General features: G+C 39.2%; 3 protein-coding genes across 5 annotated transcripts in view; 2 read left to right on the top strand and 1 right to left on the bottom strand.

Annotated features, from left to right (window-relative positions):
• The window catches only part of LOC132104507 (cGMP-inhibited 3',5'-cyclic phosphodiesterase 3B-like), a 56042-nt gene extending 46248 nt beyond the window's left edge, over positions 1-9794 (top strand). The window contains exons 4-16 of the mRNA XM_059510034.1: positions 132-268; positions 719-825; positions 1407-1626; positions 1714-1805; positions 1913-2064; positions 2622-2756; positions 4464-4575; positions 4735-4848; positions 5910-6109; positions 6873-7076; positions 7504-7665; positions 7749-7986; positions 8117-9794. Coding sequence (XP_059366017.1) covers positions 132-268; positions 719-825; positions 1407-1626; positions 1714-1805; positions 1913-2064; positions 2622-2756; positions 4464-4575; positions 4735-4848; positions 5910-6109; positions 6873-7076; positions 7504-7665; positions 7749-7986; positions 8117-8340 — 2097 coding nt within the window. The 3' untranslated portion in view covers positions 8341-9794. The remainder of the gene's footprint in view (positions 1-131; positions 269-718; positions 826-1406; positions 1627-1713; positions 1806-1912; positions 2065-2621; positions 2757-4463; positions 4576-4734; positions 4849-5909; positions 6110-6872; positions 7077-7503; positions 7666-7748; positions 7987-8116) is intronic.
• A 2226-nt stretch (positions 9795-12020) lies between these two features.
• Positions 12021-16354, bottom strand: LOC132104501 (vitamin D 25-hydroxylase-like). The gene is made up of 5 exons (XM_059510021.1): positions 15880-16354; positions 14830-14971; positions 13446-14075; positions 13033-13359; positions 12021-12950 (listed from the first exon to the last, which is right to left on the bottom strand). Exons 1-5 carry the CDS (start codon positions 16117-16119, stop codon positions 12769-12771), a joined length of 1521 nt encoding a protein of 506 aa, XP_059366004.1. The 5' UTR covers positions 16120-16354; the 3' UTR covers positions 12021-12768.
• A 1553-nt stretch (positions 16355-17907) lies between these two features.
• LOC132104489 (calcitonin gene-related peptide-like) lies at positions 17908-23745 on the top strand. Of its 3 annotated transcripts, XM_059510007.1 has the most exons (5): positions 19656-19772; positions 20513-20604; positions 21040-21174; positions 22479-22664; positions 23175-23745. In XM_059510007.1, the coding sequence occupies exons 1-4, from the start codon at positions 19770-19772 to the stop codon at positions 22636-22638; spliced, it is 390 nt and encodes a 129-aa protein (XP_059365990.1). In that variant the 5' UTR covers positions 19656-19769; the 3' UTR covers positions 22639-22664; positions 23175-23745. The 3 variants fall into 3 exon arrangements, with proteins under 3 accessions (XP_059365971.1, XP_059365990.1, XP_059365980.1); XM_059509988.1 differs by lacking the exons at positions 22479-22664; positions 23175-23745 and adding an exon at positions 21764-22462 and having other exon boundaries at positions 17908-19772; XM_059509997.1 differs by lacking the exons at positions 19656-19772; positions 22479-22664; positions 23175-23745 and adding exons at positions 19784-19896; positions 21764-22460.
• The last annotated feature ends 2084 nt before the right edge of the window (positions 23746-25829 follow it).

The following is a 25829-nucleotide window of genomic DNA, read 5'->3' as shown; positions in this document are numbered from 1 at the left end:
GAAATTTGGAAATATGTTCCCTTGAGCCAGAGGTATTATGATCTCCAGAGGTATTGTCCCTGTAAATATTGCACTGTAAGTCACGCCTGCTTCTTGTCTTGAGTACTTCCTAAATGACCTTGTACTTTCAGGGTCTGAGCAGCAGGAACAGTCTCCCTACCCCTCAGCTGAGGCGCAGCTCAGCCTCTTCCTCTCTGCCCCCGCTGGAGTCTGCCTCCTCACGCTGGGAACGCACCAGTGGAAAGAGATCCTTCTCTGAGCTCAGCAGGTCATGTCTCACAACTACACTCTTACACTTTAGTGCACTCGCTGTACTCCTCTGGGACGGGCAAGGACTGGGACATGGGTGCATTTGTATCTGTGGTTTATTAGTCGTCACCAGATATGATATAATATGACCAAATAAATTAGATTTTAGTGGGACACAGCTTTTTGTAATTTTACTGTTTGCCCTCAAGGTGGCAGTGTTAAAAAGAGATCTGTCAGATGCTGGTTTGAGACATCATCTAATGTAAATTTGACTTATGACTAGACTAACATGGACTTGCTGAACGGGAACATTAGTCATTCATAAAATGCTCCATTCCCCCTTGCATTTTTATTCAATATATTGAATTATCAAGTAATTTTATTATGCTTTCAGCTATCAATTCAATTTTAGTCATGTCAGCTATAACACATTTTGTCATTTATTATTATTATTTGTTTTACCCTACAGCCAGTGTTGTGTTTCTAATGGGCCCAACAGCAACTTGCTGACTATTCCTAAACAGAGATCCTCCTCCGTCACCCTCTCCTACAGCCACACTCTACCCAGAAGACCAGGTCTGCACCCATCAAGAGTGAAATAACCTTCCTTGCATATAATATTTTGTAAAAGTTATGAGATTAGTCAGACTGATATACATGTCATAATTGTGGAGGTGGCATTACATCAACAGCTGAGAAACAGTTGAGAAATGTCCTTCATGTTTTTTATCCATACAATGGAAGTCAGTGGTCACTGATCTTGACACACAACATGATGGTCTGAAGGGGTCCTTTCTGGTTGTTTTCATGTTGCATGACAACAAAATGGTCACCCGTACAGTACGTTGACTACACCACTCTTATTTGGACAGACGAGCGATAATAGTTGGTTTTTGCCAACATTTCTTATTCAGGAATTTCAGTATTTTAATACTGACCTTGACATACCTTTAGCAGCCTCTGTACTAATACACCACCTTGACTTAAACCCCACAAAAAATATCTATTCAGAAATTAAATCATAGCAGGAATGTATCGTATTGTAATTGTATGAATTACATTGGGGGGGTGAATGAATGAATTTTTTTTTGTTTAATTTACAAAATTATAATGTAGATAAAAGATAAATGAATAAACATTGATTTTCGTGTCTATAGGTGCTTCTCCAAGTCTGAGTCCCGTCAGCTCCCCGTGTCACAGTCCCCCTGCTGCTCCAGGCTCCTCTCTGGTCACACGCTCTCCAGTGGAGTTCCCCGACACCGCTGATATCCTCACCAAGCCCAGCATAAACCTGCACAAACCCCCGGGCTACACACTGAGCTCACCTGATTTCCAGCAACAGTATCGAGGTCCGGCCTCAGCCCCCTTGTGCACCAGGTACAGTAACCTTTAGAACACTTCTCCTCTTCTCTCAATTAGGTTGTACCTTATTATTATTATTATAATTTTTTTTTTTTTTTGTAGTTGTGGCCGACAGATGCTGAAAGGTGTGGCCAGTGTGGATGTGGTTGAGGGCCATCACACAACAGCCAATGAGATGCAAAGAACACGCTCAGGTAAAGTTAATAAGCTATGACACTAACACCATTTTTCACAACACAGTCATTCCTGAGTATATCCTTTGGTTTATCACTCAAAATGATGGTTTTGCTCACTTTCTTAGCTGATGGAGCAGAGTATGGTGGTGAAAACTTTATCCGAGAGGAGAGCTTGGAGGCAGAGTCTCAGGAGGAGAGGACTTCAGAAACAGCGGCTGAAAAACTAAATAGCCAGCCTGAGGAAGGGGAACAGGAGCAGTCCTCATTGGATCCTGAGGTAGAGCATGCACACTTTATCCCTGCATGGTTATGAAATAATTTAATAATTTATTCCTGCATGAAATTGAGATCCAGTGTTTCTTTTGGATGTTTTTTTTTAATTATGAAGTGCTTTTTCGCCTTAGAAAGCCCCGCAAAAGAAGATCTTTTCTTTCATGTAACCTGAAATGCCCTCGCCTTGATTCCACTGCTCTCCTATTCCTTTTATTGGCCAGTCTGGCAATTGTTAAATTTGGCCAGCTGTTGAACAAGCCGAGTGGAGTTTAGATGCAGAGTGCTTATTTGCATTCCCATGCTTTTGCATTATTATGTGGTTGCTGGATTTATAGCTGTGGCTCTTGAGTGGATCTCTCTGCAAACCCTCAGTTTATTGTTCAGTTCAAAGGGGTCCACAGTAAGAGCATCTGTGGACAGCATAAATTTAGCTGACTTCATAAAATGCTTTCGTTGTTACCTCTGGAAAAGATGCCAAGCATGACTTTTTATGTAAACTAAGCTGTGATTACTGCAAAACCTTGTACCTTCTGTCTGCTGACTGTGATTGATCACTGACAGGGAGACGAGGAGTTCAGGTTGGACTCTATGCTGGCGGACCATGAAGCACTCATGGAAAGGATCAACACCTGGAACTTCCAGATCTTTGAGCTGGTGGAGATGACAGGAGGAAAGACTGGCAGGATTCTCAGCTATGTTAGTGCTTCGTAGTATTAAAATGGAAACTCCACCCCAAAATGAAAATGTTGTCATCAATCACTTGCCCCCATGTCGTTCCAAACCCGTAGAAGCATTGTTTGTCTTAGGAACACAATTTAAGATATTTTGGCTGACACAGAAGAGCGTACGCTACTTGCGTTCAGCAGATATTCTCCAAAATGGTGCTACGGTGATGCGGAGAAGAATTGTTGAATAAAATCCTTATTTTGTTTTTTTTTTCACGTACAAAAAGTATGCTAGTCGCTTCACAACGTTACGGTTGAACCACTGATGGCAGATGGACTATTCTGAAGATGTTGATCTGCCGTGGTACAAGTCCTTGTGGCGATTGAAAGAATGACATCTTCTCTTGTTTCGTTGTTGTCTAGTCTTTGTAGTTTTAAATAATAATTTTTTATACTTTTCTGCTGCCGTCACGGCTATAATGCTTCTCCGACGAGCCGCTTCTTCTTTTGCTTCTATCGTGGTACTGCAGGTTACACCAGCCATATGTCCGAGGAACTGCTGCCTAGCGGTTTTGCATGTGTACTGCACTTCGAATATAAATGAAAACTGACGCATAGCCTACGGTGTCAAGGCTACGGTGTAGGTCCGATGCAGAAGTATAAATCAGTATAAAGTGTGTCCCATCAGTTAATGAAAAGTTTGACACACATTTGTGGTCTTCATCCTCACTTGAACACTTGGGCCAAATACAGGAAATATGTCATTAAAGTAGTCAAGTGCAAAGACCTCAACTGTGGGTATTTGGACAAGGCTTTAGAAATTGCTCACAGTTCCGGTTCTTTTAATAAAACAGAACGGTTCTCGGTTCCCAACCCTAGTAAAAAAACATCCCTAAAACTGCTCAGGGGCGTGCATAAAGTCCCCCGTAGCGATTCCATGCATTTTTGTAAGATAAACATCCAGATTTCAAACGTAATAAGCACTTTTTTTCTCACTTCTGCTGACTGTGAGGAACCAGAAGACATGCAGGCGGAGGATGGAAGACGTATGTGTCGCGTGTGCCTCTGGGAAATGTAGGGGCGAAGGAAACAACGTTTCCTTACTTTAGCAAAGGAAAACCAGTCTAATCTTGGCTTATTTCGAAATCCTCAGATGTTTTTCTTTACAAATTCTCGTTTGTGCTTCTAATTTGTGACCAGTGTTTTGTTTTGTTCTATCTCTGGGCTCGTCACTAACCACGCAGTGCTGACTGCCTGCATGTCTTCCAGTTATATATTTATCTTACAAAAAGGCATGGATTCGCTACAGGGGACTTTATTCACCCTTAGGAGCCATTTTAGGAATGTTTTATTACAGATGCACACACTTTATTTCACGTATTCTGAACAGTTGACAACAAACACCTGCTTAACCCCCTTGAAAGGCTTAGAAGAGCAAGGACAGTTTTTTATATAACTTTGGATTATTCTGAAAGCGGAAAGTCACATACACCTAGGATGCTTGAGGTTGAGTTGAAGATGGATGAATTTTCATTCTCGGGTGAACTAACCCTTTAAATCCAAGAAATTGCACACTTTTATTGTCTGATCTGATGTGACTTGCATTTCATAGATTTAGCTCAATGTAATTCTAGTGGTCCTTCTCAATACTCTGTGCCAGTAAACTTGAATCTGCAGGGACTTAATGGCTCACTGCTTGTCTTGTCTTAATGAAGTTCTGTTTGTTACATTCTCTCAGGTGGCGTACACTTTGTTCCAGGACACGGGTCTGTTAGAAATCTTCAAAATCCCTGTGCGGGAATTCATGACGTACTTCTGCGCTCTGGAGAATGGCTATCGTGATATCCCCTGTGAGAATAAAAAAAAATATATTGTTGAAAACTGGGTTAAAATTGTCGCAGTATTTCTCAAATTGGACCACAGTGAAGATTTGTGTCTTGTAAGCTGAGAATGGTTAGAAAGAATTCCAGTGAAGCATTAACTTGGTACTTTGTCTGTTCTCCCCTCAGATCACAACCGTGTCCATGCCACTGACGTCCTTCATGCAGTGTGGTATCTTACCACCCGGCCAATCCCAGGCTTTCAGCAAATTCATAATGAGCATGTCACAGGAAGTGATACAGGTACACCTGTACTCTCACGCTCCATTATTGTTTTGGCATCAAGAAACTTTGAGATCTGCAGGTGTTACTGGGGTGGGGTTGTGTTGTGGATGGTAACTGAAGGTTGTAGGTTCAAATCCCACAATGGACGATTCATTGCCTACCATCATTGTGCACTTGGATAAGGCACTGGATAAAACGGTAATATGAAGTACATGATGGAGAGATTCAGGTTAGAGCATCTATTCTCAGTCATGTCTACATCTTGCATACCTCCCGATCCATTCGGAAATAAATTAGAGGCCATCGCAACTGCCCAGTCTTCGTTATTACAGCCAGCGGTGCAAATGCTGTCAGATAAGAGATCCTCTTTTGCTAGTGAGATCTGAGATGGATGCTGGCTCAGCATGTCTGAGGCTTATTTTAAGTCTGCTGATGGCCCCTTGTAATTTCTCAAATGGAGTTGAATCTGAGTCACTCTGCTACTGTTCCACGCAGCAGCCTCTGGCTTGCAGAGGTGTTGAATCACACTGAGACCAGTGACTTCACTAGCTGGCTCAAGTACAGAGTTGGGGAAAGAGATGGAGTATGGTTTTAGAATATTTGGTTTGCTGTAAAAACAGCTTAATTGCAATTTAGGTGTTTGATTCTCTTGATTTATTAGTGACTTATTAAGGCCTATGTCTGAATTGACAGCGAAGAAAACGTACAAAAAAAAAGCAAATCTTCACATGAATATATATATGTATATTATAATGTTGTGATGTCTAAATTTAATTATAGCGTTTAAAGACATTGCTTTAGTATTTACAAAATAGAATTTTGAAATCAGCCATTTATCAGTTATTAGGCATAAAATGACAATTTTTACCTCCTAATCTCTGTCACATGTAATTAGCCGATCGTTTAAATTGTGAAGTCACATTTTTAAAATCAAGCAAGCTCAGAAATTTAGATTGCATGTGTCACCTAGGTGGTCATGTAAGTAACTTTATTGATTTTAGAAGTGGACTGTCACCTGGAAAGGATGTGTAATAGTGTTTCACCACTATTCATACATGGTCACTCTTTGTATTCATTAGATTCGGACAGTGGGATTTCCCCAGGCAGGGTGGCATATGCCACCTCCAAAAGTTCCTCATTCTCGGACGACAGTTACGGCTGTCTGGCTTGGAATATCCCTGCTCTGGAACTCATGGCACTATATGTAGCAGCTGCTATGCATGACTATGATCACCCTGGTCGCACAAATGCCTTTCTCGTAGCCACTAATGCTCCTCAGGTAAGTGATGAACAATGCCTAAATTTTGTACAATTTATTTGTTTCTGGGCACAAAGAGTTGTGTCAGTTTGTCTGAGAGAAGGTCAGGCATGATGGTATTGAAGGCCAAACTGAAGTCCACGAATAAGATCCTTGCATAATTCACAGGTCTGTCGAGGTGTTGCAGGATGTAATGCAGTCCTAAGTAGGGCTGTGATGGTCGCGGTGGCAACCGGCGGTAGTGCACGTGACATCACGCACTCTATAACAAGCATAATACAAAGTTTTGTATAGTCCTTGTTTGTGCGGCTGAGGAAAGTAGTTCATCCATTTTGTTAGGAAGGGATCGGAGATTCGCTAGATTGGTACTAGGAAGCACTGTTCGGAAGCCGCATTTGAGGAGCTTAACCAGTGCAACCGGTGCGCTTCCCTCATAGTAGACTAGAACATCCAACAAAGTGTCTGAATAATCAAAAACCAGAAATAAATTCTCTGGTGCCTTATGTCCAGTAGTTCGTCTCTGGTAAAACTGGTAGTAAAATAATGACTAAACACAGAACAAACAAACAAAAACAGCAAAAGAGTGGGAGAGCGCCACACCGTGGCAGCCATCTTGAATAACAGTTTTGGCTTTTGATCTAGTTTTCACACCGTTGCGTCAAGAAGTAAAACCAGTCCATATTTTATCAGATGCATATGCTTTTGTAATCAAGCATCGAACCTCTTGACTCATGCACACCATGTTTTTCTTCTTCTTTTCTTCATCCTTCTTCCCATCACACAGGCGGTGCTGTATAATGACCGTTCAGTTTTGGAGAACCACCATGCAGCCTCTGCCTGGAGCCTGTTTCTTTCCCAGCCGGAGTTCAACTTCCTGTGCAGTTTGGACCATGTTGAGTTTAAGCGCTTTCGGTTCCTAGTTATCGAGGCCATTCTCGCAACAGACCTGAAGAAGCACTTTGACTTTCTAGCAGAGTTTAATTCCAAGGTCAGTAGTAGGGGTGCAGTGATATGGTATCAATAACCTATAACAATAATCAGTAAAAAAAAAAAAAAAAAAAAAAGCTTGTTGTGGCTGATTCAATCGGACCAATTCAGTTTAACTGCCGCTGTTCTTTAGAAAAATCCTTCAGGTCTCACAAAATCTTTGGTTTTCCATCATCTTTTGCATATTTTGCAAATTACTGTATGATTTTGAGATCCATCTTCTTACATTGAGGACAATTGAGGGACTCAAACACAAGTATTACAAAAAGTTCAAACAGTCACCGATGCTCCAGAAGGATCATCTAAGTAACAACACCATATTAAGAATCAAGCCTATGTAAACATTTTTATAAATTCAACAGTTTTTCTCTGCCTACTGCAGAATTTTTTTTCTTGGTTAATCTGATTGATCTTTTTCTTTTTGACAGGTTAATGATGTGAATAGTCCAGGCATTGACTGGACGAATGAAAATGACAGGTTGTTAGTGTGCCAAGTTTGCATTAAGTTGGCAGATATCAATGGGCCAGCCAAAGACCGCAGCCTTCACCTCCAATGGACAGAGGGTATCGTCAATGAGTTTTATGAGCAGGTATCTCCTATTCACTTCACAATATGTACCCAACATAAACGTACACAAATTAGATCAACATTTGTGCATTTGTGCCTTCATAGGGTGATGAAGAAGCCACTCTAGGATTACCCATCAGTCCTTTCATGGATCGCTCTGCACCACAGTTAGCAAAGCTACAAGAATCATTTATCACACACATTGTCGGGCCTCTTTGTAACTCCTATGATGCTGCCGGCCTGCTGCCAGGATACTGGATTGATGAGGAGGGATCAGACGATGAAGAAGAGACGGAAGACATTGAATCGGAAGATGAGGAGCTGGATGAGGATCTTGAACCAAGTATGAATATACAGTTGTGCTCATAAGTTTCAGAATCCATAAAAAGGGAGACAGTTTGTGTTTAGTTTTTTATTTAGTACTTACCATACGTTAGGTGTGGCACGCACTAATCGAGTAGTTTTCCTTACAGAGAGGAGGAAGGGTCAACGTCGGTTATTCTGCAGCATCATGCAGCACTTAACAGAGAACCACAAGGTGTGGAAGAAGACCATCGAAGAAGAGGAAAAGGCCAAAGAGCTGGAGACTCAGCAGCAGCAGCAGCAATCCGAGAGCCCCAGCCTTCCTCCCTCCACCTCCTCCTCCGATGACATCCAGGTCATTCAAGAGGAGGCCGAGGAGGAGGAAAGGCAGTAGGAAGAGGAAAATATTGAGAAATGAAGCTCACTGAAGGGCTTAAACAGAGGTGAACGACCCCTCTCTCTCCTTCACCAACACAAACACACACATTGACACCCAGTGGAAGACCCTAGCGGATCTCCCCGTGCTGAAATTTGTCACTGTGCCGACATTCTGAAGCTAATGCAGTTCACATTGTGTTGAAAAAGGCCTTACTACTGTGAGAGGACCCTTTGGTGGGAACCCCACTGCTATGCACTTTCACCCCATGGAGAGTCAGCGGGGAATGAACAGAGCTTTGAAGACAAAGAACTGTGATATGAGATTAAAACAAGACAGACAAGAACACAGGCAGGGGAGAATCGTGCCATCCATGGTTACCTGGCTGTGATGCTGCCTTGAACGTAGAGCTCTTAACTCTCCCTTAGGTACTTAAGTTCAAAAGGACTAGAAAAAGACAATGACGTAATTGACCCGTTACCAAAGCGAACAGTTCAAAAACATAGAAAGACTGCGACTGAAGCCATTTCAGGCTCAGTGTTAGGATACTCAAAATGTGCCTGTCTGAACTAAAAAAAAAAAAAACTATATTACTATATAACTATAGTTTGTTTTTATTTTCTTGTGGTCCAGAAAATGGGCTATGTATGCTGCACTGTATGTGCAGTCCCCAATTCATGCTGGTGACATAAAACACTGTATTACTGAACAGAGTCATTAGGACAAGTGGAAATGCTGACATTTTGATTGAAAAATGACCTGACTTCTGCATCGTTTTGGATGCTTTTTATTCATGTTGATCACCTTCTTGCAGTTTTTTTGTTTGCCTGTGTTGTTTGTGAGATTGTTTTTCTTTTTTTCCATGTGGTGTCCCCCGCTCCTCCCTCTTCAGGAACGCCGAGTTGCCAATCATTGAATCTTCTCTGTAAAGTCTTGTCTATGTTGAAAAGCATAGCAAATGGGACAGCAATGCTGTTCAGATGAAGGGACATTTCTCCTTTTTTACGTTTAAATAGATCTAGTTTTTCACGGTTACTCAGGATTCATGTGAAGGATCAATCCTCGTTTTTTGCGAAAATTCAAGTCTGCAGTTTTAACTTGCACGTCGAACGTTCTTTTCAGAGGCGGGACAAAAAAAAGTTTCTATTTTTTGTATGAAAAACTTGAAAGTCGCTGACAAAAAGAGATGCTCCCCCAAAGTGCAGTGTCCTAGATATTAACCCCAGTTCTTATCAGCTGCTCCTGACCGATATATCCATGTTTATTTTTTTCAAAGACCCCCTGATAAGAATTGGGACCCAGGAATGTTACTGAAAACTAAATGTTTGAGTTAGTATGCATGTCATAGACAAACCATTGCCTTTGGAAAACTTCACGTTTGGCATTATTTAAACATGCTTGTGCTTAAATGATTGCCAAGTGCAAAATCTGGCCAGTTAATTTTCAAATAACCCAGGGTTTCACCTTGAAAGCTGAACCTAAAGACAGGTTTAATACTAATAGTTAAATTTTTCTTTTTCTTTACTGAAGCAAGAACTCTAGGCATTCCACTAGAATAATGAGGGGAGGACGAACCCGGGTCTCTTTCTCTCTCGTTCTGCTTCTCCTCATTTTGTCTCAGTAGAGGAAAGTTCTCAAGTAGGCAATGTAAATAAAACTAGTATATTTAAGATAAAAAAAAAAATGATGTAAATGTTCACATTTTACTACCAAACAAGTGTTTAACCTCTGCACAGAAAGAATACTTGCATATATAAATATATATATATATAATATTATATATTTTTTAATTAATCAACAATGCATCTGTTTTCTACATACAGCTGACATATATTGTACATTGAGACCATGTAATTATCATCTTGTTTCGGGAGGGTTTTTTTTTGTTTTTATTTTTTTATTCAGTGCTATTTACAGATGTGGATGTGTTTGGGTGTTGTGTTTTTCAGTTTGTTAAAAAAAAAAAATTCTTAGGGTACACTGTCTTTTGTTCCTGCTCATAACCACTCTTTGCTGAAAGCCCCTTATTTCTGAAAGCCTCCCTGTCTCTGTCTGTCTTTGTGAGTTTGTTCATTAGTCACTTTTTTGGCCTGTGCTCAGGGTGTGTTCTGTGTTGGGGGTTTATGCTCACCCAAAGAAGCTTGTGGTGCTTCTCTCTCTCTCTCTCTCTCTCTCTCTCTTTCTTCATTTTTTGGATCCGGGCCCCAGTGTGGCTCAGTTTGTCCTCCCTCCCCTCCACTTCACTGAGCTCATCCTGGATGGGCTCAAAGCCACGCACTCTGAACATCATTCAGGATGCCAAGCAGGCGGGGTGACTGCGGATTAGAGCGTCATATCACCCCCATCCCCTCGTGTTGACCACTTGACTGTGGTATCTCACTTTTGGGGGTTGGTGGCACCACAGTAACCACCGACGTTGCTGTCATCAGTACCTTTATGATAGCATCCACTTTTTATGTAGCATTTAGATTGCAATGTCTGATGTAACCATTCAGCCTTTTCAGGGTTGTGGGGGAAAATCGACTTTTTTGTTATTATTTATAACTGTCATAAAAGCACCATCCCTGAACAAAAGTTTCAATCTCTCTCAAATGATTTGTCTGTCTGTGTAATTTTTTTGTGTTCTGTGTTTTGCTGTGTTTTGTTTCTGTGATGTGTACTTGCCTGTTCTTATATGCTGATTTGGCGCTCAAGACATTTTTACCACAGTGCAAAACAGTTGTGCTGCTTAATATTTTTGTTGAAAACGTTTTTTTTTTCTTTCAGGATCGTTTGATGAATAGGGTGTTCAATAGAATAGCATTTATTTATGAACATTATTTAAATATCTTTACTCATATTTGATCGATTTAATCCTTGCTGAATAAGTATTAATTTCTTTCAAAATGTACTGACCCCAAACTTTTGAATTTGACTGTATATATAATTTATATTTTCTTCCTCCACAAAACTACACTGAAAAAAAAAGTAAAACAATTTTTTTCTTTTGAAAAGTTTTTGCGCACATTTTTAGAGTAAGATTTGGAATTAAGAAAAATCTGTTTAAATTATGTAAAATAAGCAAAGGAAATAAGTACATTTAATGTGCCCCGTTAGAGTTTGATAAGTAATTTCTACTTAATTATTTTAAGTTTTCTCTGCAGTATCTCCATGAAACAACATTTTTGACATCATCTGAGTTTGCTACTGAGCATTAGCGAGTTGCATGTTGCAGATTATTTTTCTTCATGCTCAGATGAAAGCCAAAGTGTTCTCCTGGGAAGAACTGCCTGTAAGATGACAGTGAGCAGTTGATGAGTCCCCAAGTGTAGGTCGTATGAAAGGCCAGCCTTCTCTCTTCAGATGACAACATCTTTGTGACAGCTTACCCAAAGCAACAATACCCCTACCTGTCACTCCATTTTTAATTGAGTTTTATTTTTTTACGATGACAACAGAAGGAAAATAAGATCTAGGTACTAAAAAAAAGAAATCAACATATTACTTATGTTCACAATTAACAAATCTTTAACATTGAAATCCATTCATTTCTGATATGTGCCAGACCAAATCATAGAACTACACGAGTTAGTGAGTCACAGGAAATATTAAAGTTTCTATCTATATCCTCCTTTTCCAAGTTGGATTATATGGTGTGCAATTGGTTTCAGACGTTTCCAGCACAGTTGAAAGCGAGGTCAGCATTGAAACAACTTGCATTAAAAAAAGGCTTATTTTGTCTTTATTCATACAATTCTTGTCAGTTCATATTTTGTTATAAAATGCAAAAAAATAAGAAAGTAAAAATAATATTGTTCTATAAAATGTATATTGGAATCCAGCTTTTCCCAAAATAATGCAGTTTAAGTTTCTTGATAATCTCTTTCCACTGAGATAAAGTAGGGACAGGCCATTATTACTGCAGAAGTGATACATGGCATTAAACCAACGGGAATCATGAAGCATTTCCAAAACTTTCTGGGAAAGGCAGCTTTTTGCCTCTCACTTGCCCAACTCCAGAAATGGGGGAATACAAGGAATGCTGGAAAAGACAGACCTCCAAACCGTTATAGAGGTAAACCCTGTCAATCATTGACACAATAGCTCTCATATTGACGAGCACAATGTTCAGGTTTGCTACACAGTACACTTTTTTGTTCAAGTTATGAAAGATACTTGCTACAGTGCATTTATCTTGATACTCTCATGTCTGTTCTCATTTGGTAACACATGCTCATTCTTTGCTCTCCAGAACATGTGTTCGGTAACAGTACTCTTATCACTCTCAGGCTGGTTTCTGTGAAACTATGGAGGACACGTTCTGAGAATTGAACAAGTCAATATCAGAGGTCAGTAATCCCCGCTGAAAACCTGATGGAATTTAAGACTGGGAACTGCTCTGCTTTGCGTTTCTTAGCAGGATCCCCTGAGGTGAGTGCACGTGATCCAGAGCTCAAGGGGCAATTTTCACTGCTGTCTCCTGATGGCGCATATGGAGTATGGCCGAGGCTGAAGGGTCATGCCTAGTTTCGGAGAAAGACTTGGAATCAAGCCTTCGGGGAACTGAAGATGGAACCTCTGGAGCAATGTGGTGAAGAACAAGAACATCTCCAGCCTTGCCAACTGCTCTCCCAGACAGTGGCGCTTACCTAAAGACAAGCACAAAGAAGTCACATACATCTGAACAATGAAAAGCGTTTAGTACTGAGTTCCCAAATATTTGCTGTTTACCTATTGAGAAAGGAAGAAACGCTTTGTGCCGGACAAATTTGCCATTACGGCCAAGGAACCGCTCTGGGCAGAAGATGGATGGGTTGCTCCAGTACTTCTCATCAAAGTGCACGGAGTACAAATTAGTGATGACCATGGTGCCCTTGGGGATAGTGTAGCCACGCACCATTGCATCTTGAGACGTAGCGCGGAAGATGCCCAGTGGGACGACATTGCAAAGGCGCAGCACTTCATGCAGCACTGCCTCCACATACGGCATCCTCTGCTTGTCTTCAAGAGCAGGTGGTCTGCCATTCAAGATGCAATCGATCTCCATTTGGACCTTTTCTGCATGGAAAAAACATAACGTGATTAGTGCAACGACATTAAAAATCTTGTGAGAAATAACTATCCATTGATCTGTGGGCACCAACCTTGTATCCTGGGATACAGAGCCATGTAGAGCATAGCCCAGCGCAGACAATTTGTGGTAGTCTCTGTGCCCGCAATGATGAGTTCTCCAACTGAGTAAATGAGATTATCTTGAGAGAAAGACGTAGCTTTATCAGTGGCGCTCTGCTCTATTTCGTCCAAGTAGGCATCAATGTAATGTTGGGGTGACTGGGGTACCCTATCCTGTGAGAAGCGCTTGATGATTTGCAGAAGTAAGTCGTAGACCTCGGTGGCATTGCGGAAGAGCTTTTGGTGCTTCCCAAAGGGTACGTGCTCCATCCAGGGGAAGGCGTTGTATAGGAAAGCCCAGCCGCTGGCTGCCAGCTCCACATTCTCACTGAAGAGCTCAATCATGTGCTGAAAATCGCTGTCATCGTACGTGAAACGTTGTCCGAAGATAATGAGGTTGGTGATGTTGGAGACAGCATTGGTCACAAGATGCTTAGGGTTAAAGGGCTTCCCCTGATGCTGGTCAATAGCATCAAGGAAAAACAGGCACTCCTCAGAAATCTTCTCAAACATCTGCTGACCACTGCCAAAGTAGCGGAAGCAGTTCACAGCCAGTTTGTGGTGTTCAATCCAGCTTTGACCGTATTTGCAGTTCAGAAGGCCTAGACAGAGGATAAACAATGCTGAGAGAGGTCGGTTTAGATATGGAAACTAAGAAAGTTTATCTAATGATAAGCTTTTTTTGTATGTTTAACCACAGATTATTAGTCAAACAGAACTAGTCTCATGGGTTAAACACAGATTACAAGAATTGTGATTCTGATAATGTGATAACCTCATGGGTGACTGTCTGCTCAACTCTAGTTATTGCCCCAACTCTGACATACATTACCACCGGAGCCTTTTCTCTGAATCACTCCAATGGTTAAAGGCATAGTTCACCAAAAATATAGTAGTTCATAGTAGCCATGACTGTTATAAATCTCTGTTATAAACTCATAGTACATATACTATCCATATACAATGGTTTGTGCTGCAAAGATCAAAATTTAAGTTATTCACTGCATATCTTCAACTCTGCTGCCTTTTGTTATCATTATCAGTGAATAATGAGTTATTTCTTTCTGTTTCTCACACAAACCTCACCTGTCCTGTGGCTCCGGAAGACTTGGAATACAGTACATTAGACAAATGGACTATATAACTACAACTATTTAACAATTTTTTTTGCTTTTTTTTTTTTAAATTGTTCCATTGAAACAATAATAGCATACAGGTTTAGAAGGATATGAGGGAGAATAAATAATGTCAGAATTTCCATATTTGGGTGAACTATTCCTTAACTCTAGTTCATTCTGCAGTGATCTATTCTGGGAAATCATTCTTAAATAAAGTATTCTATAAGGAACCACTTACCTCCCATTTTTGTCATCTTCTGAAATAAAGGGAGGGATGGACGGTCTGCGAAAACCTCACTTTGGTGATACAGGCACTCTTTAATGGCATCATAACCATTTAGTATAACAGTTGAGATTCCTCCCAAGTCTAGACTGAAAATCTGGATAATAAAATGACAGTATTCATTAATTCACTCCCCTGCCAAACATATTTCTTCTAATGAACGGAGTATAATTAGAAGACTACTTCCACCCTCATGGATACAGTGAGGAAATGAACTGGACATGCTGACTCAGCATGTCTCTGGCATTCTGCAAAAATAAGTGCAGCGGCGCTCTGCCAGAAATGCAACTGCAAACGCAATACTCCTTTGAACTTTTCAAACACCACTTCTCACGAAGAGAACTGCGATTCACTATCACGGACCAATCAGCTGTGAGCTCGATTTTACCTCAGCACGAAAACTGTCGAATGTTTTAATGAAATCCCACTAAATAATAATACTAATAATTTAAATTAATAGTATTAATAATTTATTTTATATTAAGGGTCTTTAACTACTATATACTAACATTAAAATTATTAATTTAATAGTGCTTGCTTGTATCGCATATTTAGCTACGTTGAAAATACGAGAACACGATAGGACTACTTATTTTTTTATTATTATTATTCAGTGTTCATATTGCTAATGCAACTACAAATGAAACAAAGTAGTATTTCGGTATAAATATAACGGTAAGAAGTTATTTAAACAATAACGAATACAATTGATATAGTAAAGGGTTGGACTCGGTTCAAGGCGCAACAAGAGACGATTCCATTGAGGAAAGCTTCATTCATTACAAGACAGGATGTGAGATGCGATATAAGCTATTATACATTTATTATCATGCAGTGGCTTAAATTAACTTTTTAAACGGCAAAACCAAAAACAAGTGACACACACACACACACACACAAGGTAAAGTTAAATGCAGAAAACTTGACAAAGTCTACTGTATATTATGTGATTATGTGCAAGTAAATAAGAGAAAGTGAGGACTGAGAGTGAAGTGTCATGCGTACCTGTCCGTGGATTTCACTCTGCCTCTTCATGTAGACGTGAGGCTCTGTGGCCAGGGACAGAATATTCCCTAGCATGGGTAAAGGTGTCGGTCCTGGGGGAAACCCTCGGGGTCTCCGCTGTTTTACGAGCTGGCGAATTACCAGCAAAGTGAAGAGTGTAATGACCAGACTGCCCAAACATATGAGCGTTTGCTCCCAAGACATAGAGATCAGAGACATCAACCGTTTAATCGATACCATCTTAGATGCAAACACTGGGATAATCAGTGCTTTCTGAAAAGTTTTTTTTAGCGCCCCGTTCTCTGTCAGACTATTAGGAGATAATCTTGCACGTTGTTATATAAACCCCCGCCTCTTAAAGGATAAAATGGGCTGGCGGAAAGAGCGCTTTAGATTAACTTGCATAGTGTTTGATTAAACGGTAGCCTAGTCAGAACTATTGATCGCGAGAATTCAGACCTATTTCTTTTCATTAGGGCAGGCGGCCACAACTAGGTTTCCAAGCGGACTATTCTTTGTAAGTTGCAACATATGGCCACGCCCACCCATTCAAATCCAAAAAGGGCTTTGCAGTTCACAAAAAAAGACTCACTCAGTGCCTATCTCATACTACACTAGGTGGGGACAAACGAGAGTGTATGACCTCGTGTCAATCAAGTTTACACACTTCCTCTGAAACTTTTTCCTGTCATAAAAAACAATCGGATCAGGTTTGATTTTCTGCGTTTTCGCATCCGTAGCAAGCATTTTGTTATGAAAAGATGACGAATACGAAACACAATGCCTAAAGTAAATAAGGAATGTACACAATGTCCTTTAGTTAAGTATGTTATTTTTACGAATTAATAATTCTGCCGAAACGTTTCTTGAACAAACTGAACAAAAGACATGCCACTATCGTTTAGTCGGTAAACAGATCTTCGTTCCCGAAAAAAAAAAATGTCCCAGCATTCATGAACATCTCCAGTTCAGTGCCGGTCCAAGTCCATTTCATTTTCATTAAAAGTGAGAGAAACAGGCTGATTAAACGGACTAAAACCAGTTTTGTGGTCTGACAAGTTTGCACAGTAAGATTTGTGCTACAAACTCTGACCTTAGGTTTTGATCCTCCCTCTAGTCAGGACTATTTTAACTGCAAATTTTCGGCATATTTATCAAGTCATCACAATAATCTAAAACAGCACCCAGTTTAATTTAGAAGCACAAATTATATGAACTGTGATTATTTTTATACAGTGATGTGGGTGTATTTATCTAAGTTTACAAAAGCACTATGATTCTGCACCATGCATAGTGTATGTAAGCATTTGTAAGCATATAAAGGGTTTGAGATATTATCAAGTGCTAGGCACTGCAGAATCATTAATGTTTCAAACTCAGTAGTTCGTCATAAATATTGTACTGTATTGCTCATATTTAATTAGGAAATTGTTTTCATAATAATCCAACCAACAATTCAAAATAATTTTACATGTTATCAATGAACAGCACCTCAGAAAAAAAAAGCGAGTAGTGCCTTCAGAGTGGCATAAACCTTTTATCTAAATTGCAGCCTATAAAAATTGCATGAGCTGATATTTATGAACTGTATTGTGGTAAAAGCTGTCTTGAGGACATAATAGAAGAGGAAAACAAATCAAATTTCTTTACATAACAGAAATCAAACCATGCATGTTTTAAAGTTTTAATGGATGTGTGAATGAAGTATCAGAGTGTTAACTATAATAATCACATGTTTATTTGATCAGAAATCATACTGGTTTTCTCTGTAGAAATGTGGGCCTTATTATCTATGAAGTTTTTTACTGAGCCATTCCATCAGTATGGATAGATAAATCCAGCAAGTCTCAGAGGATTCTGTCCAAAGACTGCAGTCTGTCCTATATAATGAGGACATCTAGAACATTCAATACATCCTCCCATAAGAAACACATCTTATGATGGATTTGCTATAGCAGAGGGAAAAGTCAGTCAACATAGATTAATCAATAAAGGAAAGTGAGACCTTAGAGGAGCAACGCCACATTATTAAAATAAATAATTTGCTGTTATTTTAGCAAAAGACGAGGCCATAAAGGTGGAGGACTGCCATGATTTCGGAAATAGCTTTTTCCTGTACAGTGCATTTTGCTGTATAGTTTTGAACAGTTTTGAATGGGTCCCGCTCATGCCCATCAGAGGTGTCTCAATCATTCTTTTTGTTAGTCCTTGCTGACTTGGTGGCATGTCAATCCCAGTCAGATGAAGCCATTGGTTGTTAATGTAGTCTAAATAAAAGGATTGTGTGTGATCAGTAAAGCACGCAGATGATATTATGATGAACTCTAACTCACTTAAGAGGGTTGATTGATGAGCAACACTGATTAAATCTCATTTCCTTAATGTCTAAGGATGAACTTTGCTGGCTCCTCGCTGACCATTTAGTGCTACTCTACGTCTCAGAGAGGGTTATGGATTGTGTTTAGTTTATCTCTCTAAGTCATTACAAATCACACTTAATACCTGTTTGGTTCCATCTGCAGGTGTTTAAACAGGTGTGCAGTCCAAAAGAGCTTTGTCGGACATCTCCTACACTATGATAACAGCTGCTGTTAGCGATACCGTTCCTCAAATGAACTCAGGAAGTGTGTCATAGGCGAATGCCGCACATGAATGAACGTAATCCAAAAGACATCATCTGCCACGAAACAAAATGATTAACTGTCTTCTGAAATAACTTACACAAGGTCGGGTGGAGTGAGTGATGTCAAAGCATGACCAAATTTGAAAGGTTACAGTATCGACTCCGAAGTTTCACGCAGGAAAGGAAAACTTGCTGGCTTACTTTGTTTGCTTACTCACTGATCTATGGACATGGTGAGTCTCAGCAAAGTGTTCCTCTAGCGCAAACGATCCTTCATAAGGCAGAAGGAGTTCATCACGTGTGCAAGTGTAGTTTGCGTCTGTAGCAGGGGTTCCTGGTCCTGTCACATTGCCCTGATTTACTGATTCCGTCACTGGCGAGGCTTTGGGTTCGATATCACTAAAAGGCTCATCCAGACTAATGGGGTTCCTATGTGACGCAAACACTGTCTCTTAGTGGAAATGGTTTATTAGCCCATAGCCAATAAAGAAGAGGAGTTAGATGATGCCTCAAGAGTTCTGTAATTGGCAGGCTAAGACAGCAGGCTTGTTATGGTCTTAACCTTTTTGATTCTGACAAAGGGTCACATCATCACGGAAACTCAAATAAGGACAACAGCAATGTTGCAATTGATCACACACATTATTACAGCACACACAGTGAAAGGGTATTTGAGTTTGTTTTCCGCCATCAGCATTTGTCTTGCACGTAATTTGAAATGGATTTTCGGAAATGTCACACATAAGCCTTGTGCCTTTTCCTCTCGGTTCTTTAAGTATGTAACCATAACAGTTTGGTACATACGCCTTACTCAAGGTTTTCTGAACAGTTATCATAATAAAAAATTTTTTTTTATGAAAAATAAGTATTATGCAAAATCTGTTTGTGTAATAATGCCATATAACATACAGTATGTAAAGACACAATGCTAGACAGACAGACAGAAATAGATAGATAGGTAGATCACCACCAACAGTTTTGCATCAGGTTGGAAAAAAGAATTATCAAAATGGAAAAACAGGTCATAGACTTTCTCTAAATAGTTTACTTACATTTTTTTTCCAAACGATACTGAATTTTGCTGATCACTGGTGAATTTTTGTGAATGGAGCAGTTTGGGATTGAAAAATGACGTCATTGCTGTGACACGCTCTTTGTCATTTTCCAGAAGCCGAAGACAATCTGATTGGTTGGATGAGGGAGCAGTGAGCTCTGATTGGCTGCTGGAGAGTCATTAAACACCCACACTGTCAACAGTGAGATCCACATGGTGGGTATATAGGCAGCTGTATTGTAGCTTAATTCAACAGACTCAATTTAGTCAAGTTGAAATATCCCATCTATTTTGGGACCACTCTTTTCTATATCTATTGCACGAAACTGAACATCTCAAGGTAAGTAACAACTATTTATGGCTTGAAACATTATAGATGTGCCATGCTTTTAATAATTTGAAATATACTGTGCTATAGATGTGTGTAAATGAACTAAATAAAATGTTAGGGAGTGCTTAATGGTATATACATTACTCTTTGCCTCTGTAGTTGCACAGAAATGCATGCTCAATGGATTTTTTTCAAGGAGAATTGGATGGCTTCTTAGACCTGGCTGTGGATGCAGAGACAGCAGCTCATTACACTAATGCACAGGGTCCTGCTGGAAGGGAAATCATGAGACTAATATCTTTAATGCTGAAGTTATAGCACAGTGCCTGACAGTAGGAGAGGTCTGCACCATCAACGCAAGCGCTGGTTCTTCTGCAGCAAACAGGACTTTTCTAATATTTTTCCTTTTTTAGTTATCAAGCTTGGTCAATGACATTGAAAAGCGGGAGGAGTTTGAGGGGAATAAAAAAACCAGATAGATTAATAGATAGGAAGAAGAGGAAATTTTCAGCTAAAAATACTAAAAATTTATTTTCAACTTTTTTTTTTTTTTTTTTACTAGTAAGGGCTTCACCATTTTTCAGTCTGTTTTTAAACTATCTAATGATGAAATGTTTCACCACAGGGGACTATGGTTATGTTGAAGATCTCCGCTTTCCTTGTTGCCTACGCTCTGATTATTTGCCAGATGTACAGCTCTAATGCAGCTCCTGCCAGGTGAGGAGGAATTTATAAGAAACATATTACCATGTTGATAAATGCTTAAAGGGCATTGTAGTTCCTTTGATAATTCCTTAAATTAGCTAAACATATTTGTAAGTGAAATTGGTGCTTTGGTAAAGTCTTTCAGACGGTGGCAAGACAGCATATGTTTTCATTAGAGGTCTTCATCATAGACAATCCGTCTTCTGATTACACCAGATGAATCCCGGCCAAACCCACTCTGCTTACGACAGTATTGATCGGGTGATAAATCTTAACTTGGCAACTGGACAGCTTTTAAGTGCCATACTCTTAGTAGATTGTTTTGATTATGTTTAAGATTTGATGTAGCAAGCAAAAAGTGCTTTTATCATGCAAAAAAAAAAAACTCACACAAACCATTTGCATAGTTCTCTAAGATACGATAATCACAAAGACGTTGCATTGCAGGCCTGAACTGGAATCATCACCAGATCGAACTACGCTTACTGACTATGAAGCGAGAAGATTGCTGCACGCAGTCGTCAAAGAATACATGCAGATGACTGCGGAGGACATGGAGCAACAAGCAGCTGAGGAAAACAGGTACCAATCCCATAGTACTTCTCGAATAATTTCAAAGACAATCTGTTGAATAATTTAGCGAGTGTGCACTGATTTGTTTCTTTTATTTAAGAAAGTAAGCCCGAAATTTCCTTCAACATGAGAGCAATACCTCCTTAATGTTGAGTGTACTTGTACTTGTTGTATATGGCAGGTATGTGATGAATTTCTGTACAGATATGGGGATACATATTTTATATGTTCTAAGATGCAGAGTCCTCTGCCAATTTATTCTCTGCATGTAACTTTATTTATCCATCAGATTTATAAGAAGTTGACTGTTTGTAAATGCCTGTTTGCTCTTAATGCATGAAAATAAGTATATCAAATGGCATGGAAGGAAGCATGATCTGAAAACGTGAGGAAATGCCTGCATGATATGCTCAAGTAAAGACATGAAAAGTGCAGCAGAAATTAATTATTGAAGCATGATTTGTTTTACGAGAGCCGAGCGAGGAAGCATGTCAACATGCATCCTGTCATCATGTCTATCCCGTATGTGAACAGAATGAATGCTCTTGCATGTCTACGTGTCTATGAGTTTTTCTGCATGTGGTCTGTTTCCTCACAGCTTGGGTAGACCGGTGTCCAAGCGCTGCTCCAGCCTCAGCACTTGCGTGCTGGGGAAACTGTCCCAGGAGCTGCACAAACTGCAGACATATCCACGCACCAATGTAGGAGCGGGCACACCGGGCAAGAAGCGCAGCCTGGAAGAGAGTGATGTGTTGGCTGGATACGGAGAGGCGCTCAATCCTGTCTAATCGGCAGCGGCTGTAAACCCATGCTAGGCCCTGATATGCGAGTGCATGTGGAAGTTTGCTTGCCTGATTGACTTGAAAGAACATTTTTTTCTACTTTCTTTGGCAGAGTAGCAAATATCAGACAGACTCTGTTCCACTAATTTTATATAGTCACTGGATCTATTTGGGTTATATAACTGATTCATGCAATTGGGGGGCTCTCATGGGTAGATAGGGCATAACCATGAGCTTTTTTTAACCCACAGCAAAATTCCTGTCTTGTGTGATTTGACTTTGTTCTTGATGTAATAAAGATATTTTTAGAAGGAGATCTTTCTTGCTTTTGTTTAAAGCTCAGAAATTAACAACCATTTTTAGCTTGATAAAAATAACACATAATCAGGCATAAGTACCCATTTTAGGTAAGATATATTACTGCTTTCTCAAATATATTTAATACATACATTTTCTACATTTCATATTCTTAATATGTTGCATTCATTTCTTCAATGAATATATCAATTCCCAATATTTTTCCCTCTTTAGTGTTACGACACAGAAGAGAGCTTGTAACACGGCCACATGTGTGACCCATCGCCTGGCAGACTTCCTGAGCCGCTCAGGGGGAATTGGAAGCAGCAAATTTGTCCCCACAAACGTGGGCTCCCAGGCTTTTGGCAGACGAAGGAGGCTCAGTCAGGAGTAATCAACAGAAAGGGTCTTACTGGAATGGTATGTGAATAGTTTAGCAAGCTTCTCGTTTCTTTTTAAGAGTCAGATTCATCTCATTCATTTTATGTGAACCGCAATCCAGCTAATCTGGTCTTGACAATTGTCAGAATTATTGAGTTTTATGTTAGAACGTTGATAACACAGATAATGATTAAATTTTTGTTCATGTGACAAAACTGATTATATGATCATTTTACCGAAGCAGCAGCAACAAGAACAGATAGAGTGAGGTTCTAAAAAAAAATTAAGATAAAAAATGTAAACCTGTAACTTAACAGAAGGTTATAGATTTTTGAAAATCTATCTTTATATGTAAAATAAGAGGGAAAATTTTCACTTTTGAATATTTATTGATTTCAACTTTTGCACATTCATTCATATCAACTTCCCTCTTATTATTAGGTTTATATTATAGTTACAGTATAAATTTTAAATGCAAAAAACAAAAGCATTTCCATAACTGGTGTCACATACAATGACGATAATATCTTACATAACATATTTCAACAGGTCACCTATCTACACGTGCACAGTTCTTCTTTGATTGCTGTCAATAAAAGAGAAAGCATCACTTCCACATTATGACCCCTGAGAATGGAAACTTCTCATTTTCATCTGAATGGACTCCAGTTGATAGCACTGATCATTTCCATCCAGCCAGATATTATAACTGCTTTTTTTTTTTTTGGCTCTTCCATGAAGCAACATAAATTAAAAAAAGAACAAGAAAAGAGAAAGCGGTGATCAATAACTAACATTTTTCTACTCATTTGGATCAGAGGAAGAGCACTGCTTCAATCTTTCCTCTCAGCAGACAGCACACTCCGTATGTACAGTCTGGTTTGGCCCATGTTCCTTTAATGTGTCTCACCACATTACAGTATTTTGAGGATCATATTAAAGCAGTGCCTCATAAAAAGGCTTCCCTGAATATGGATGTGTCTTGTGCCTTGATGTAACACACTTTACATGCCGCTGTTGTACAGTATGTTTGAATTAAAGGAGGGAGGTACTACCACTGAATTACAAATTGTAACAATTGTGAATCTGAGCAAGATTAAAATGTATTTTAGATACATAAGGTTCGGGGTACTTGATTTATTGACTGACTGGTTGTTTTAGTAATTGGTCTGCATCTTGCATTTCTGATACAATAATCATGATTAAATGATGATCACAAGGTTCAACATTATTCTCCATCTGTGACTGTCCAGTTGTTCTGTAATACAGGTCATAATGTCCCATGAAGCACTGAAATAGTGGAAGTGTCAAATTAAGTCCAGTTTTTAAACCAACCCATAATCAATGTATATCCATTCATGAAAACACAATATCCGACAAAACACGCAGAAGAAAACCTTATTAAAAAATAATAATATATATATCTTATTTCTATATCTGAATAGTAGTAGCACTGTTCTTGGAAAAATGGAGTCTTCGCATCATTGCATTTTGTTTTGTAGCCCTAAAGACATGCTTTATTTGTTCTTATTTGGTCCTCTGTGCATATTACAGTGACAGCAGTCATTCTGCATAAACCCTTTTGGGAGCCGTTTGTCATGATTGTGTTTTTCAATGGCTAATTGTCCTGCTGGTCTCCCAACAGTGGCTCCCCAATGAAAACTAGTTTACAGTCAAATCAATTTCCCAAAGTGCATGTAAAATTGCCTTTTTTTTGGTGTCATTTAGAGGGAGCAGAGAGACTCGTTATTCCTTATTAAGGTGAATTGGTCTTTATATTCACTGACACAATCGAGGTCTTTTGAAATCTTTCTGATCTCGATGCAGGAGTAACATGTTTAAACAAGTAATTACATACACCATACAGCATCTCGTTCTGCAACTATTTGAGCAAATTAAACATTTATATTTCATCATTTACCCAATGACATTTTATACGCTTCTAAATGAGAATAAAAGACCACAATGTGAATGATTCATTTTCATTCATATAATCTCATTAATGAGCTCGTTCTAATCACTAAAACCACTCATCCGAGTTTCCCATCACAACCTTCTCAACAATCCTGACGGCAAGTGCTTTCTTGTGTCCTCAAACAGTTCAAATGGATCCTATCCAGTTAGATGCTTTGTTAATTAACCTCTGTGCCCTCATAGTAGTAGTGAGTCATTTCATATTGCAGTGGCTCTGCTGCTCGGCCCATTCCTCTCTGCTAATAAGGAGAGATTGTAAGTTCTCGTGCCTCTGAGAGGCAGGGTTTCTCTGAGAGCCAGCCAGTCAATTAATCTTTATCTGCAAACTTTTACATTACATTAGTCTTACCACTGCACAAATTTCCTTGTCATTACTTTTGACATATTTCACAAAGCAAACAAAGAAGGAAATGCAACAATTGCATTAACATAAGAATCGGTAACTAAACACTCCTGGCATTGAATTAGATGTATTACTTTTATTGCTTTAAGTAACAGTCTTTTATCAGCAATGAAAACAGATGGACAGTTATTTTTGATGCTTAAGAACACAATCATAAAAAGAATTATAATAAAAACAGGTATCTGCTAATTGAGCTGCATAATTGAGTATGGAAGTGTGATGATTTTGCCACAGTAAGATGTCATTAAGTAAATTGATTACAAGCCTCCTGCGCTGTACATCCAACTTAAGAGGAAGGGACTGATCTAAATGAAATACATCAACACATGGAGCTAAATAAAGCATCCTGTGCTTTAGAGTCTGGATTAGTAAGTGTATGGCAGTCAGCCAGTCACTTCACCTATGACAAATACTGTTTAAACATGCTGGCTAAAATGCTAAGCAGTTTTCAATTGAAGGACTACGTTTCTAGAATGAAGCAAGAACGTATCCTGCACCATTAACTAGCCGGTTAATTACTGTTTAACATTATCTGTCAAAACAATTCAATATATATTATGTGGCCTTCTTAAATAACAGAACAAGCATCAACATATTGTACACTGAAAAAAAAGAGAAAAAGATATTGAAACAATTTTCCAGAAACTGCTATTAAATTTCACAAACAAGAAATTGAATTAAATGTCAAATTTTGGAAACTAACAAAAACACTTTAAGGGATCATTCACCCAAAAATAAAAATTCTGTCATCATTTACATTTACATTACATCTTTTAAATAATATAATAAATAAAAAGAAAACCGATAGAATAGAAAAAGAATAGAGC

This window comes from Carassius carassius, chromosome 2 (genome assembly GCF_963082965.1).
Source record: "Carassius carassius chromosome 2, fCarCar2.1, whole genome shotgun sequence".
Taxonomy (NCBI): Eukaryota; Metazoa; Chordata; class Actinopteri; order Cypriniformes; family Cyprinidae; genus Carassius; species Carassius carassius.
This window is presented reverse-complemented; position numbering and strand designations above follow the sequence as displayed.

Excerpts from the sequence above, each read along its gene's own strand:
- LOC132104501 (XM_059510021.1), bottom strand. The coding sequence starts at position 16,119 with ATGGTATCGATTAAACGGTTGATGTCTCTGATCTCTATGTCTTGGGAG. Across the intron at positions 14,076-14,829 it reads GAAGATGACAAAAATGGGAG|GCCTTCTGAACTGCAAATAC; the intron begins GTAAGTGGTTCC and ends TCCTCTGTCTAG. Across the intron at positions 12,951-13,032 it reads GTTTCTTCCTTTCTCAATAG|GTAAGCGCCACTGTCTGGGA; the intron begins GTAAACAGCAAA and ends GCTTGTCTTTAG.
- LOC132104489 (XM_059509988.1), top strand. Across the intron at positions 20,605-21,039 it reads TCTAATGCAGCTCCTGCCAG|GCCTGAACTGGAATCATCAC; the intron begins GTGAGGAGGAAT and ends GTTGCATTGCAG. Across the intron at positions 21,175-21,763 it reads CAAGCAGCTGAGGAAAACAG|CTTGGGTAGACCGGTGTCCA; the intron begins GTACCAATCCCA and ends GTTTCCTCACAG.